This window comes from Lates calcarifer, linkage group LG8 (genome assembly GCF_001640805.2).
Source record: "Lates calcarifer isolate ASB-BC8 linkage group LG8, TLL_Latcal_v3, whole genome shotgun sequence".
Classification (NCBI taxonomy): Eukaryota; Metazoa; Chordata; class Actinopteri; family Centropomidae; genus Lates; species Lates calcarifer.
This window is the reverse complement of record NC_066840.1, coordinates 3361234-3377724: the sequence shown is the minus strand read 5'-3', so window position 1 is coordinate 3377724 and position 16491 is coordinate 3361234. Positions and strand designations below refer to the sequence as shown.

General features: G+C 40.3%; 1 protein-coding gene across 1 annotated transcript; it reads right to left on the bottom strand.

Annotated features, from left to right (window-relative positions):
* Positions 1-844: 844 nt before the first annotated feature.
* Positions 845-15470, bottom strand: LOC108879062 (centrosome and spindle pole associated protein 1-like). Its single transcript, XM_051072152.1, is given in 29 exon segments — positions 845-1281; positions 1680-1848; positions 1966-2075; positions 3203-3263; positions 3426-3466; positions 3702-3830; positions 3922-4061; positions 4720-4846; positions 5089-5155; positions 5419-5532; positions 6255-6398; positions 6519-6668; positions 6912-7003; positions 7006-7023; positions 7446-7622; positions 7706-7853; positions 9193-9304; positions 9758-9899; positions 10045-10124; positions 10391-10668; positions 10930-10987; positions 11354-11450; positions 11623-11723; positions 11844-12151; positions 12835-12900; positions 13755-13858; positions 14097-14169; positions 14424-14545; positions 15341-15470. Coding segments are annotated over 28 exon segments (3384 nt in total). The 5' UTR covers positions 14529-14545; positions 15341-15470; the 3' UTR covers positions 845-1108.
* Positions 15471-16491: the final 1021 nt, after the last annotated feature.

Here is a 16491-nt window from a genome sequence, read left to right as displayed (position 1 = left end):
CTACAATGGATGGAAAAGTAACCCCGCATTCATTTATATCCCAGATCTCTGTTCTTTCATACAGTCAAACCCATACATGAGCCTGTGGTAACGTTACAGGTGTCCCCTAGAAAAGGGACATTTATTCATAATACACCAGTCAAAGAGGGCTGAGTAAAGAGATAACTCCCTGTCTACAGAGCAAATGTCACAGTTCCTTTGGGACCAGGATGGAACCATGTCACCACACTGGCAGATTGGCTGGTCATATCACTTGTTTTTACTTTTCAGACCATTATTCACATTTTCATTTGTGAATAACAGTTGATTTTTATTCATATAATCAATACAAATACAAAACAGTAAATGATAAGTAAATAATAGTATATAATGTAATAATTGTATCTATCTGTATGATTCAAATACAGATGCTGAAGACATTTTCCTCTTGATTTTGCAATCTCCTGTAGTTGGATAATGATTTCACAACCTCAGCCAACTCTTAAAGGAATGCTTCAACATTTTGGAGTATATACTATTTATTATATCTTGGCAGGAAGTCAGTGTGTCCAGCCAAGAAATAGACAAGCACATTATCACCTCTCAAACCACAATTTGACATTTGGAAACTTCAGTTTGTGTATGGATTAAACAAAATGATGTGTAAATTAGTCAGCTTTAAAGTTGTTTGCCACATTTGCAGTCTTTATGCCAAGCTAAGCTAACTGACTGTAGTTTCATATTTAACATACAAAAGAGATCATCAAACTATGTTAAAAGTAATGTTGCAGAACATCTGATGAAACTTCTGTAGAGCTAAAGCTGTGATGTCTTGTCAGAGGAAGCAAATAATTAAAATACACAGTTAATAGTTAAAAAAATAATTTATTTAAAACATAATTTAAAATTAGTCAATAATTGTCCATAAAGAATATGTACGTTATCACTGTTTGATGTAAACAATCATTCTTTAAGTATATACCAATAGGTATCATCTGTCAGACATACTGACTCATCCATCTGTCACAAAAGCCACAAGTTTAAACCCAACATAACTTCATTATTCAAAGACAGGGTCTGTGTTACTTCACACTTTCAAAAGTACAAGTAACCTCTCAGGAACAGAGTCCTACGTTACCAGGCGGTCCCTCCTCGATGGACGGTCCAAACATTTCAGTGTGTCTGATGTTCCTGGCCGCATCCAGGGATCTGTGGCGACAGTTTCTACAGAGCTTTCATGATTAAGACTGTGAGGAGAGAACTGAGCAGGGGAGGAATCCTCATCAGACAGATCCACTGGTCCTGAAGGACAGGAGAACACTCAAAGTCAAACACTGAAAGTATTACATACCAAAACCTAGGCAGTTTCTTATAAATACATTTTTCATTACAGCATCTTTCTGCATGGACTACTGCACAACTCACTGTTGAAATTTTAGACAAATATTTTTGTTGCATAATGGTAATCTTATCCTTCATGCTAGTAGAAAAACAGTTTCCATGGTTATTTGAATACTGGCTGATTATAATGACCCCTGGGCTTTTGAAACCCATTAAAGCTCTAATGTAGAATTTTAATTCAGACATTTATGAAAAACACTCACACACTTCTTTTCCTGAAAAATTGCTTTGCTGATTTGTTTTCATTCAACAAAACTGAAGTAATTACACAAAACATAAATGAATCTTTCAAGTCGTACCAACTGCATTTCCACGACGACTGAGCGCCATTGGCCAACCTGTCCTGTCTCGGCTCCTCCCCCTGCTGCTCTGCTCCACCCTCTGCTGCAGCCTGTGAGCTGTGTGAGTGGAGTAGTGGTCGTGTTGGCCGGTGGATTGGCCTGTGGACTGGCTGGAATCAGCCCGTTCCTGAACCAACCAGAGGACATGAAAGTAAGACTTGATGATTAACAAAATATAATGACTGTTTAACTTTACCTGGGGCTTTTGAGCTCACAGGCTACACCACAAAGTAAAGTGGAGTACCTGAGGGTGCTGTGACTGTTTGGCCAGCCTCCTCCTCTCCCTGGCTGACAGCTGGGGGGTCTTCTCCAACTCTGGGGTGTGGGGCACTGGGAAGGCATCTCCTAGGGGGTCTCAAAGAAAAGAAGTAAAACAAAAAATTAAAAGAACATCATACTTTCAACATTTGAATAAACATAAAATAGTAAACTGTACAGGTGGGTTTTTATAAGCTTTTTAAACTGAGCTGAGGGGGGCCTTCACAGGGCTGGTGCTAAAAGAGAATCTGCAAGAGAATGTGCATCAATGAGCCCTGGGCGCCCATGACCCTGTTTGCCAGTTCACTGGTTGTCGTTCCTTGGACCACTTTTGGTAGGTACTAAGCACTGCATATGAAGTTGCTCAGATCCTTAAGCCAGAACTTCACCTTCTGCCTAGTATATCCCATCCCCCGACAGGTGCCATTGTAATGAGATAATGAATCCTTATCACTCCACCTGGCAGTAGCTTTAATGTTGTAGGTAATCAGCATTAAAAAGTGAAGTGTACATTAGGTAAGTTATCCTGCAGAGCTACACATGGACAGATGCTTCAACTAAGTACAGGCATACACTGTAATGATCAGTTTGAGTACAGATAGCACAGAAACTGAAACTCTGCTCACTCATTCATCTGTTCTGTTTGTGATGACTACACATGAGCCTGATATCTGCAGGAAGCTGTTAGCTAGTGTTAGCTCCTTAGCAGGGACAGACTGAAAGTTCTGAATCCCCACACACACACTCACACTTCACAGAATACTTTTTACCAGTCAGTCCCTCTCACGGATCTCGAGATTCACTATGAGACAGCCAAAGTCAGATCACCATCCTGACACATAACAGTCCTGTAAAGGTCCACACAGACTGTAACTGTTCAAATCCACAGTTTATGAGACTGTTGTGGCTCAAGGCAGCTTATACAGCAGGGATCATCTGTGTCACATTTTGAGCTAAAATAATCTTTATAATACAGGTTGTAATATTTTACACATTAAATGAACCACCTACAACTCATTACCACTGCATACACAGAACATTTAGCATTACCTGTTTACTGAGAAAAGGCACAAATGCAAAGTTCAGTCTTAGGATTTTAAGGATTTATATTGGATTACTCAAAAATCAAGATTAATCGAGAAATCTATTTTTCATCCAGCCCTAATCTGCACCTCTGCGACACAAAAGAAACAGTGTTGAACATCTTCGTTTCATGGTCTTACCAATGAATGCACTCTCCGACTCCAGAAGAGAACCTCTTGCAGATCCTCCCATCACACTCCTCTGCAACACACACTCACAGCTCTTCATAATCCATCTCCAACAGTGACAGTCAGTTGATACAGTATATATAAACCACGTTGAGAGTTTTTATTGTAGATTTTTGTAGAAATTCTCAGCACACATGCTTGACCAAAATCAAACCAGAATTTCTTTTTGACTCACCAGATGATCATTTTGCTGTGGTGGGGACAGGTCAAAATAATCTGAAACACAAGGAAGACATTATTAACTTTTAACCCCTGCTATACAAGATGTGGATGACCTGTGGATCTTATTAGTTATATAGAAAATACATTTATCCTCAACATCCAACATCAGAATATAAATAAAATGTATGTGAAGAAAAATAAGCTCCTCAGTGAAAAATCTCTATCTAAACAATGGTTAAAGACATTGGTTAAATAGGAGTGTTTTTCTTAAAACGCAAAGCGCTCTAACCATCCTGAACTGTAGACCTCTGGCTGTTGAGCTGGTGATATGGATCCCTGTAGTCGTGCCTTCTCCTGCTGGACACACCCACATCGTCCAGCTTTGGAACCTCACTGGAGCCCAGCCTGGACTTCCCATCTGATTCACAAATACACATACCAAACATGAATGGCTGACCAGGCTGATCTGCAGTGGAGTGCAGTTAGGAATTCTGAAACCTCTGTGTGACCTGTGTATTTGAGCTGAAGGGAGTCGTGGATTCTCAGCAGGTTTCTGGGCTCCATGTTTCTGGAGCTGGGCCTTCGAACTGGAGCTTGGAGCCGCAGCCTGGCCATATCAAACACATCCACCAGGGGACGCTCCCGATGTCTGGACAAATGAAGACAAGCACTTACACACACGGTTACACACAAAACTGAGTCATATGGCGCAGCAGAGTCCTTAAGCAAACAATGATTCTCAACCTGTTTTGGCAGTTGTCCCCACACAGTACTGACAGACTGACTGAGATATCCCTTCACTGACATCCCCATTAATTTCAACCATTGATCAATTACTTGTGGCTATTTCACAATTTACCATTACTTGAAACTATTTCCAATATTAAAGAATTACTTTCAGCTATTTTTACAGTTTATCCATTATTTATGCATTTGATCCATTCACCTGTTAATCCATTACTTTACTCTAAACAATTTTAATTGTTTATCCATTACTTTTAGTTGTCTATTTCAACTATTTATCCATCTATATTTTAGCAGCTTTAACTTCTCTGCTCACTTGCTAACTAGTTTACATGCACTCTCCACACATGGTGTTCAGGTGCTTCAGATGACTTAATATGAGAATGTGATTTTTTATTCAAACTGTAGATTAGATTTTTTTGGTTTCAAATTACTCAGGAGTACAAACATTCTAAGCATGTAATGTGCAGGAAATAGACATATGTCAACAAAATGCTTCAGTTAAATGCTTAAGTTAAATATAATAGGGTTTCAGTTAGGGTGGTTCATCTGCCAGGTCTGACCTGTCACTGAGAGGAGAGTCTAATTCCTCCCAGTCGCCCTGCTGCAGGTGACCCTCCAGCCGTTTTTGTTCACTGCGTAGCTGCCGACGCAGAGCTGATAGCTCACTGAACACATCATGCTGGTCACCTGAAAACAGACACACATACACATACAATAATGTCATTTCACTACCAATACCAATTCTCAGTACTAATCTTCAACAACTTAAAAATATCACTGATGAGAGCCATTAAGTCAATGGTCAAAGAACTGTGGAACTAATGTACTGCAGATTTGGGTTGTTGGCTCAAATTGAATTTTTAATTGTCTTACTTAACTGACACATTGATCCAAATAAATTGTGTAAATTGTGTGAGTGCCTACAGTACCTGCAGCTCGAAGCTGGTTCCTACAAGCGGGCACAGGAGGGGACTGGAGACCAGACAAAGAGCGCTCCTGAAAAACGATAGAAGAGTGAGGAGGTAGACAGAAGACATTATTCATTATTATTATTATTTATCCAAGATAGAAGTTGCTGAGAAAACATCCTGTGTTATACAGAGACAGAAAGTTTTTTGTCAAATATTCTGTCAGGTAACAAAATTTGTACCATTGTACCAAAATGACCACCTTCCCTTTAAGGTAATGCACAAACATGTAGGAATCCCTGTGGAGATACTTTTTATAGTGTTTGCATACTTTGTGTGTGTGTGACTCACAGACAGGGGGGCCGTAGAGCGCTGGCTGTCAACAGTAGGGGGTCTGGGAGTGTACTGGTGCAGCCCATGTTTCTTCTGCAGGGTGGGGATTGGAGGTGAAGGCTCCCTGCAGACCTTAAAAAAAAAAAAAACAGTCTCTCATTCACTACATTTTAGGTGACTATGCTTAAATTAAAGTCAGCCAGATTACTTAATGGTTGTCACCCTCTGTTTGTGTTTTGGTTCAGTTCAAAACTGCCAGAAGTCTGTTCAAATGGTGATGAGGGACAATCTACCAAACCGTCTGAAGGTGTTATTTCAGACAGAACAATGGCAAAAAGTGATTTAAGGACATATACAACCAAGGGGGGAAATAAACCTGTAAAATGTGATGTGGTGTTTGAACATTAAACCCATTTACTCATAGCACTCCATTTGACAAAGTCCACCCCTGGTCTAGTGTTTACTGACAGAGCAGAAGATCCAGCATTAGATGAATACACCTGTAGAATAATCCTTACAAAAATGACTTGTCTTTAGTTACTTTCCCTTTTTGGTGATAAATAAAGAATGTCAAAGCAAAACAAGTGTTTGTAGTGTGTTGCTGCAACTTGAAACAAAACTAAAACAAGACCTTAGGCAACATCAGACAGATCATCAAGCCTGCTGTTTAAGAATATTTCCTCTGGATAATATGAAGTGTTGTTTGCTTATCAGGGTACAGATGACCACTAGCATGGTAAAATTTTAATAATAATCACATAATTCCAATGATATACACAAACTTGTAATGTTTACTAAATTGGAGGGTGATGGTGTTTTTGGTCATGTGACTGTGGAGACATCAGTGAACTGACCTCCTCCACCCGAGCCTGCCTCTCCCGCTCATACTGCCTCCTCAGCACTGCATTCTCCTTCTCTTCTACTTCCTTCTTTTTCTTCTCTGCCTCCTTCTTCCTCTGTTCGGCCAGCTGAATCAGCTCTTCATTCTTGGCCTTTTGCTGGAAAACAGAGAAGACAGAAAGGAAGGCAGCAATAGATTTAGTCTATAATAAATAAATAAATAAATAAATAAAAGCAGCTGCAAACCCTGCCCATGACACTGTTCTGAAGCTCTTTACCTCCATTTCCTTTCGTTTTTTCCTCTCTTGCTCTTCCTCATACTCCCTCTGGATGCGAGCCCTCTGCTCTGCCAGCCTCCTCTCCTCTTTCTCCTCCTCCAGTCTGGTCCGTTCCCTCTCCTCCGCCTTTTTACGCATTTTCTCCTCAATCTGTTAACAATACAGATGTTATCAAAACCAGATAACATAAACCTATTAACAAGCCAGATCTCTCTCATCTGCACTCTTCTTTCTGTTTTGTCCTGGTAAACCCATTGTTACTTGCACTATTCCACACACACACACACACACACACACACACATTTCCAGAGAGCACAATCTCTAAAGGATGGTCAGCTGGAAGAGAAGGACAAGGAGGCCAGCAGAAGAACCACCAGCTGTTTGAAGCCGTACCTGCTGTTTGAGGTAAGCTTTGTACTTGTCCTGCTCCTGGAGCTGGTGCTGGGTGGGCTGAGTGGCAAACACATTTCCTCTGGCAAACTGGGGGTTTGGACATGGGTGAAACCTGCGCAAAGAACAAAACAAAGAAATTCTACTGTGAGTTGTACCAAAGAACCTTTTGCTCTAAATAATGTTCCTTCAAGTCTGGGAGAAAACTCACTGAGTAGTAGCTAATGATGTGACTGTGACTGGAGATGTAAGACAGATCTTAACTGCAATGTTGAGGTAAATTTCTCAGTTGAGAAGCAAATGAGCTATAGACATTAATGAATATAGCACTGTCTTTTACAGTGCTTTGTGACTGTGTGGAAAGCATGATTCAAATAGTGTTATTTTCTCACCAAATTGGAATCTTGGCAGTCACCACAACAATAAAACATTTATCACAGCTCCATTCATTAGAGCTTTATTTTCCCAGCTAACAGCTAAAATGTTCTAATGACAAAACACTGCTAAATTAATCAAGAAGAAAACTAGTTACAGTACCAGCGAGCCTGTCTCTAGTGTCAGGGAGACTGCACTCTGCTACAGTACCAGAGACCCTCTCGTTGGGGTCAGGGTGGTCTGCCTGTCGTGTTGCCACGGCAGCCATCGCTCTCCTCTGCCACTGCTCTGGGTTGCTGTAGGCCTCCTCATTCAGCTTGTGCATCTGGTTGAGGTCAGCTGGGTAACAGGAACAGTAAGTTAGAGACGTAACAAATCCTTTGTATAGATGTATATGTTCTACACTACACATTGGGACCTACCAATGAGATTTCCAGTACTGTCTCTGAGGGGGGCTCCTCCTCCACCTCGGCCCCAGGGCTGGTGGTTCTTCATGTCAGCCTCCAGCTGGGCCTCATAACGCTCCCTCTCCTCCCTCTCCAGCCGCCTCCTGTCCTGTTGCTCCTGGATCTACAGGACAGTATTTTCACAGATACATCATAATCCTCAAATGACAAAAATACGTCTAACACTGAATCTTTATCAGTAGCTAATTTTCCTCACAGTTGCATTTCTCATTGCTTTGTATAAATACCATTATCTCCAGCTCACCCAGTGATGCATTAAGTAACTGGTGATGAAAAAAAACCCCACTGACTTTTGATGAGTTGTGTTACAGTCAAATTTGGGGGAAAAAAAATCGAAGTGCTTATTTTGGAAATTCAAAAATATTAGAAAAATTCTGGCCAACAGTTATAACCTGTCATATAAAACATTTAATCAATTTCAGTAATATAGTAGATTCATGATCCCCAAACGATTGTGTAAGTTTGAGATTTAACTTAGCAAGTTAATTGTAACCTTTCAGTTCAACTGACATGTTGTAAAAGGAAGGCCCATTAACTATCTGTTCTAAAACATTTATGTATACTACATGGCTGGAGTGAAGGTATCAAAGGTACCCGAATTCCTGACTATGGAACAGGAATCTCAGATACAGAAAATCTGGCTGTTTATCCGGAGCGACTTGCTTAATAACAGTAGGATTATATTCCTACACCACATGACAAGCAGCCAAAATAAACAGCTAGAAAAGATCTGTGTGAACCTCCAGTGATCAGGTGTTTGCTTGTAAGAAGCTAACAAACTAAGGAGAAAGGTAGGGAGGGAGGCATTTAGAGGGAAAACAGGAGGGACTGGGATGGGATTGAGGTGGCACTGCGACATGAAAACACTTGAATAAGGGGAGGTCTCACAAACACTTCTACTGCCAACTCTAACACATTAATGAGGATCTAAGAGCGTAGCTTAACTTACACTATATTTTTAAGTCTTAACTAGACCCATTTTACCTTGTTGTAAAGCTCGATGCTCCCTCTCCTGGAAGCTTCCTGCCAACATATCACAGACTAGGATGCAGTGAATTTATCTCCTATTCAAAGTTATCTGCCACTATTTTGCTTTGTACTCCCTGTTACAGCTGCTTCCAACCTATGACCTGTGTCAAAGTCATACTGGTCTTACACAGCCATTTTTGTGTGGTTACTCTGTAATACAAGTTTGCAATGTGTTAAAAGGTATCTGACAACCTAAATCTCCCTTTGGATTTACTCAAATAAAAACTCATTGGCAATTTCATTGATGGAACTTGTTGAAAATGTTAACACAATGCATTCATTAGCTCTAAACAACATCACTTTGTGTTTTAAGAAAAATTTGAATTCTACTTGATGATGATGGTAGTAGGGAGATTTCCCCAATATGGGAACATGTTGTTTTTGTAATGTAGATTCGAAATCAGTTAATCTACCTGTCTTTTGAGAGCATCTCTGTAGCTTAAAATCCTTTCCCTGGTTGATCTGGGTCTCTCTGAAGGGAAAGTCCTGACATGCGAGTCCACAGTAGCAGCCTCGTTGCTGGGCCTGCAAGGAGAGTTAGAGAATCTCAGAGCTCACATCTGACAATGATTTATGCTTTACTGTTTTAAGAAAAATGTCTTGTTACTGTGTCTTATTATATCACAGTAAAATAGATTTATGTGGCATTAAAAGCCTCTTTTTCCCTTAAAAACACAAACACATACTAATGCCATGTTCACCCTGTTGGGTTAGAAATTATAAGGCAAATCACAAGAGACTGCACAAACATCTTTTATTTTGCACACACATGTATGCTGCAAAACATGTGTTTTTTCATTGAAATGAGCTGACAGGAGCACCAACTGACAAATAATAAGCTGCCTGTGTGCTGGTCTTTTCTATATACAGTCTATGGGTGAAGCAGTTAAATGCACCGACACCTGGATGGTGCCTGTTAATAATTTTCTGCCCCTGCTCACCAAGCCTGCATACTAAAAATGAAGAAGAGATATTTACTGTATTGTTGGCTCAGGGAAGCTGCTTCCACTGTGCTGGCTGTGAGGGCTGTGGTTACCAAATTGGCTGGGCACAGCTCCCCCCGGTGGTACATTCCAGTAGGACATGGGAAGGCTAGCACCAGGAACAGACAAATGACCATCTGGACAGAAAAATTAAACATGTTAAATATAATGATGCTGCTGGATGTATTTATGTAGCCTACTACCACTACCATACCATAAATTCACCAACAATATGGAAAAAAGCAGTTCTAATTCCATTTAACAGAGGAATCTGGTGCTTACAGTAAGCCATGTTTGGGTCAAGCAGGTTTCTGGTGCCACAGCAGTGATGTGGCTCTGCATACGGGCTCCTGTAGGCTTCACTGAGTGTTGGAGGGGGATGTGGAGGGAAAAAAGGAATTCTAGGAAACAAAGTAATTTGCAAAAATCCTGAACTTTCCGTGATTATGCAGATAAGAGCTCATCTTGAGCTGAACATCACGTTTTGCTTTAAGTCTATTTTTCACAGTAATAAGATTCCAACATGTCAAATGACTTTCCAGCAACTTGTCAAAGACTATTATCAATCAAAACTGTCACACAATGTCCACACAGCTGAAGATAAGGGATAAAAGCTAACAGTATATACCTGGGAGTGTCCATGGCTCTGGGGAAGGAAGGGGCAGCTGGCTGACTGTTGGGAGACAAACCTCCTCCTCCCAGGCCCAGGGCAGAGCTGTACTCCAGCAGGGGGGACTGAAAGGCCACGTGAGGGTGCTCAGGAGGAGGTGTTTCTCTTTTTCTAACACCAATCCTCTCATTATTGGGTAGACCTCTGGAAGATGATTCGCTCTCTCCTGTTGCTGAGGGTTCTGAGACCTGAGGATCTTTTCTCCTGCTCAGTCCAAACTGTCTGATTCGGTCCGGCTGGTTTGTGGGTCAAGACAATTTAATGAAAAAGAAATGGAAACAAACATCCTTTACCTATACTCAAGGATCAACTGAAGTAGCACACAGCATAATAAGAATGAATAATAAAAAACCTAAATCACTCCTCTAATGTGGCTGGAGGGTAAAACAGTCAAAGGGGTCTGTGAATTTGGGATGTGTGCACTACACTCACTGTGATCTGAAAAGTAATCATTTTACTCAAACTGAATGTGAGTTGGTTGTCAGGTGCCAGCTGACCTGTTTCTCAGGATCATTCGCCCCAGTAGCAGCAACTTTCAGCTCCAAATCTTTCTCCCTGCAAAAAGAACACACATACAGTTGTTTTGATGTGGAGATGTTAAGTATTATTGACATCCAAAGGGATGCTCAAGAGCAAGTGAAGGTTTCAGTGTATTCCTCAATAACATTACAGAAGATACAGGGCTCTTGACAGACAAAATAAATGCCAATGCTATGTCTTCTACAGGGCATTCAGCCTTTTTGACGCTCATGCAGGACTAATCATACACAAGGTAACCGCTTTTAGTATTAGAAAATTAAGTTTTAGCTACAATTCAAGCAATTCCAAGTCCCTCTGAATGTATCATCTACCTGCCCAAAATGCTAACATTATTTAGGTGTAATACTGTACATGAAAAGACAAAGATCACTGATGGAATACCTCTTCTTGTTCCTGTGTTGTTCAGCTATCTGCTCCTGCAGCTCCTGTCTGTAGCGCTCCTTCCTCCTCTGCAAAGCTTCATCTGTATCAGTTGCTCCTGAAATGATGGAGCACATAGGACAGTCTGGTAAAAGCTAGATAAGGCCATAGTTTTTTTTTTAAGACAACACTTCAAATTGTGTGCACAGTCATTAACCTCTACGTGAATATTCTTCAATAATCCTTTTTTAATTAAATAATCAGTTGCAAATTGTAAAACATCTTTTAACCTATTATAAGGCCAGTGGCAAACTCAGCCTCCTCATTTTTGGTCAGTGCTCTCCATCTCCTGCCTTCTCTGGCAAAACCTACTGGATCCTCTCTCTTCTCCCTGGGAAAAGCCAAATAAAACGGATTGAAAGGATACACAGAGAACCAAGGCCATTATGCTATTTTATGACATGTGTTTATCATACACACAAAAAAATAGTGGATCATGTCTCTCAGGTACCTGCCATCAGTCTTATTTGTCCATCTCTTCTCATAACTGGCCTCAGTCCCTATGTGTCTGCGCCTTCTGCCTTCCATCAGCTCAAGCTCCTCTTCCTCTGACTCCTGGTCCACTGTCCTCCCCAGCCTGTCACGATGCCTAGCAGCCAGTGATGACTGCTCCTCTTCCTCAGGAAAGAGGGTATTCACCTCAGCGAGGCACAGAGCCCTGTGTAACCCCTTACTGTCCTCCGTCAGAGTGGCTGCATCCCTCCGTGTGGAGGCTCGCTGTTTGGGGAGAACACCTGTCTGTTCTTCAGGCAGCTGTTGCTACAGGAAACATGATGGTCAGAGGTAATGTTTAAAAGAAGCTATTGTCATCAGGTACACAATGACCCTTTTAAGAATGAATATTAAGTTGGGTGCAATCAAAGCTACAACTTGTTTAATCTAAATCACTGGTTCCCAACCTTTTTCATCAGACATAAACCACAGTTAATCAATAACACCTGTCGTGTGCCAAATGAGTTCATCTGAAATGATTTTAAACTTGATGAGACTCTTAAAGACATAAAAGTGGATGCAATACTGGACATTACAATTATTTTTTCATACAACTGAATTTTAACTATTCCTCTAAATTCTGAATAACTTTTATGTACTGCAACTTCTCTGCTTTCTTTATGCACTCTCAGTCATTTGGTGTTTAGGTGTTAGAGATACCTGAATATGTATTTATATTTCTTTTAACAAAATTACAAGCTTTATTTTGTCACATTCATTGAGCTACTCTACTATCGTCCCATGTATCCACTCACAACTGCAGACGTGCTGCCTGGGGTTCAAGTAGTTGGGAGAGAGGCCTTTCAGAAGAAGGAATGAGATTCTATGTTAAATTTGTGATATTCCAGGAACTAAGTAAAGTTTTTGGAAAAACCTAATCACCCCATCTGGCAAAAGACATCATTTTCAAATCAACTGAGATCATTAAGCCATTTAAGAGATACATTTACCTTGACAGAACTCCTGTTATCAAGGTGAATTAATGGTCCAGGCTCTGAAGGGTCAAAGTGCTTTTTCTGGAACATAAAATGTGAATATCATGATTGTTAATTTTACTCTTTCTCTTCCTGAAATCTAAAGCTGAAAGGAGCTAATAGCTGGGCCCAAAACTGAAGCCCAGATCCTCAAAGGCACCCACCTGTATATATTAATGTAAGTGATATCTGTGTTTATAGTGCGATTTGTGATATTTAACCTTAACACAGTCAGAATACCATGCTAATGGTAAAGATATTATTATATTTATACACTGTATTGTTTCCATAATACTGTGTGATTGACAACATATCCAGAACAACAGGTGGAGTTCATGCTGGGTTTCAATATTAACCACATCCGGCAGAAGCTTCTTCGTGACTGCTACCCACTTGAGGTCAAACACCTGGTAAACACACTTGGTGATGTGATACTTACAGACGGTAAGTATCACTGTACAAGTTGCTGAGGATACGTGAACACTATAGAGATTAAGGGATACCGAGAGCTGCAAAGGATATACCAACTGTGTCCTAAAATACAGATAAAAGGCTGCTACATTTCATGACCTCATTTGGTCTCTGAAATAGGACAAGCACTGTTGGCCTGGTACAACATGCTCTCTGTCCAGAAATGCTGATTTCATTGGATCCAGCCCTGGATCACAGCTTTTGTTTGTGTTTTACTAATGAACTGCAAACACAACACAATGCTATAGTTAGCATGTTTTCAGTGGACCGCTCTACAAGAGATACATAAGCTTATAATACAATCTCACCTAAAATAGAAGCACTGTCCTAATAGTTTGATATAGACATTTATTAACAGTAACATTCAACAATTTCACCCAAGGTTAAACTGGAATGAACAACTCAACAGAAGCAGTGACAGTCACCTGAGCCATGTAGCGCCTGTAGTCCATACGGAGCTCATGCTGCAGCCTCTGCTTCTTCCTCTCATACTCCACGCCAAGGGGCAGACCCACACTGCAACTCTCCTCTGATAAAACACACCCATTAATATTTAATAGAAACACAACATGAAGAGTTACCATGCCAAAACAAGACAACTGCTACTTCAGAGAAACATCCACCCTGACAAACATTGTTCACAACAGAAAGATCTTTCATAGATTACTATTAATGACAGGCCTAATGTATTTGCATGTTCTTTTCTGGAAAGCATCCCGTAATAAACCATAAGAATTAAAGAAGGGAAGTGTGGTCATGCACTATACCTTTCCCCTGTGCAACAGACTTGGGAGGGATGTTCTCCTTAACAGTAGATCCATAGCTTCTGTGGGGTTTTTCCTGCCAGTCAAAAAGAGGAACATCATGCATTAAAAAGATACATACAATACCAACACTCTTTATAACTTTACATTTACAAGCAAATACTGAGATGGGCCAAATCCGATTTCTTTTTTGTCAGTTACAATTTGATTTTTGTAGGATGTTATTTTGAACCTAAGTGGTGTAAGAGAAATTGATTAACACCAATATAAAGTCTGTAAGAAGTGAACCAGTTCATTAACCACAACTTAGCAATGATCATTCAAACACACCTTTATTTCCATGTAAGGAGGGTCTTGTTCTAGACTGGCTTTATCCTCTGCCACTCTCGCCTTCCGCTCCCTGATGAAGTTCTCCAGCTCATCATCCATCTCCATTTAGTCATACAGCCCAGCTGAAAACACAATATACCATACGTGCAAACAGAATAAATTCAAGGCTGCAAAACTGACATTTTTATTCGGAGAAGGACCACTGATAATAAGTCTGATAAACTGCGTAAGAAAGGGAGCTCAACTGTGAAGGACCAACCCAAGACTACGGCAGGTGATCTCAATAATTGGTTCCTCCTCTCTGGTTTAATAAGCGCTAATCAATTCAGTCACCTGCAGGCTGGAATAAAAATACATCATCGGTTTTATACTGGTGTGCGAAACTTCATTTCTGTGGTGAAGAGAGAAGCTACTGTGACCAAATTCAACTGATAACAACACAAAATAAGTGCATGGAGTCAGATACATGTCAATTGGCTCTACAGTTGATAATAACCACAGCATTTATCCTGAGAACATATTTATCCACAGCCAAGTTGGTAGTGATACTGTCTCTTTAATTTTCCGTTGTCAGGCAACCACTTCGAGCACGATAGCGTCACTTACCTTACTGATAGCCTTAAACCGTTAACTTGGCGGTTATTATAATACCAGCGGCATTGTTATTTATATGACAACTAATAGGAAATTTAACACATACTGTGAAATATGCTTGTTCATTAAAGAGAAACCTATAGCTTACGTTAGCTAGCCTGCTAGCCTTGGTAAAGGAAAGGTAAACCCAAAGTACAACCAATAAGAACGACACAAAAACTAGTAAAGCTAACCTAAGGTACTGACTAGCCCCTCGTCCAACTAGTAACAGCTCTCTAAGGTAATTATCGGTTTTATTGTCGTTAACATTAAACAAAACCTACCATTGAGCGGTGTTTCAATCTGACGTTACCGAAGAAGATAATGTTAGCTAGCTGAGATGTTGGCGGTGCTTTGGTCGTCTGTGAACCCAAGACCACAATAAGATTTTCACAACATTGCATAACTTCCGGTTTCAAGTGTCAAAATAAAACCTCGTGTGAGAAAACATGCTGTAACAGCTTCACCTTTTGGTTGGCTCTTGTTAACCTTTTTTTTTTTTAATACTTCAGCTGTTTATACCATTTCTACAGTTCGAAGAATTTTGATGTCTCTGTGAGTTTCTAAACAGGTATTATGCTCTTACAATTTTAATGTATACTGCAGTGTAACTGTGAGATTTGTTTCTGCTGTTTTAGAATTTTTCATTTAGAATTTTTCATTTTTTCATTTTGTGATGTGTTTGTTTAGATGACTGTGAGTAGATTTAAATTTTTACTAATAATTTGTTAAGCCTGATTCCTCCCATGCTGTGTCTGCATGTATCCTGTGGTCTTCAAACGTTCAAGTCTGTGCTTTTAAACTTTATCTGAATTAAATCATGAAAATTTAAGTGAACCCATATGTGTGAATGTGCTCCATTTGAGAACCATATGTAGGAGCTGCAGTACAATAGTAAAGGTGTCAACACTGAATTTTAACAGAGGGACCCTCAAAGACATAGGCCTCAGTATAATGTGTTTTAGTGGTGCATTTAGAATATGAGAACAGTAAAATGACTCAATATCACATCCCACTTCAGGTACGGCGAAAAACCTGAACAGAAAAATACATTGATGGAGGACAACACTAATCCATAGTGATGGTGTCAACTAGTGTATATACCATGTTATGTGATGCACTTGGTTCACGTGATTGCAGTTTCCTACCTGATGAAGTGTTTTTCCCCCTACTTGATACATTTTATGCTCTTATTCTGAAGGCAAAGTCCTAAACTTCCTGTCGATGCCTGATACTCTCTGTAACTTGACATATCGCAGTTAGATAGCATTGCACAGCTTGTTGCACCGAGAGGTAATGAGGTGTTGCCCACGCCCCTCCCTCTTTAGACTCAACCCACCCTTCAAGGAACACATGTTGCATTCATGTTCTTGGAAAAACATTGTTTACAGGAGAAAACCTTTGCAGTCACACCTTAATGGTATTTGAAGGAAGG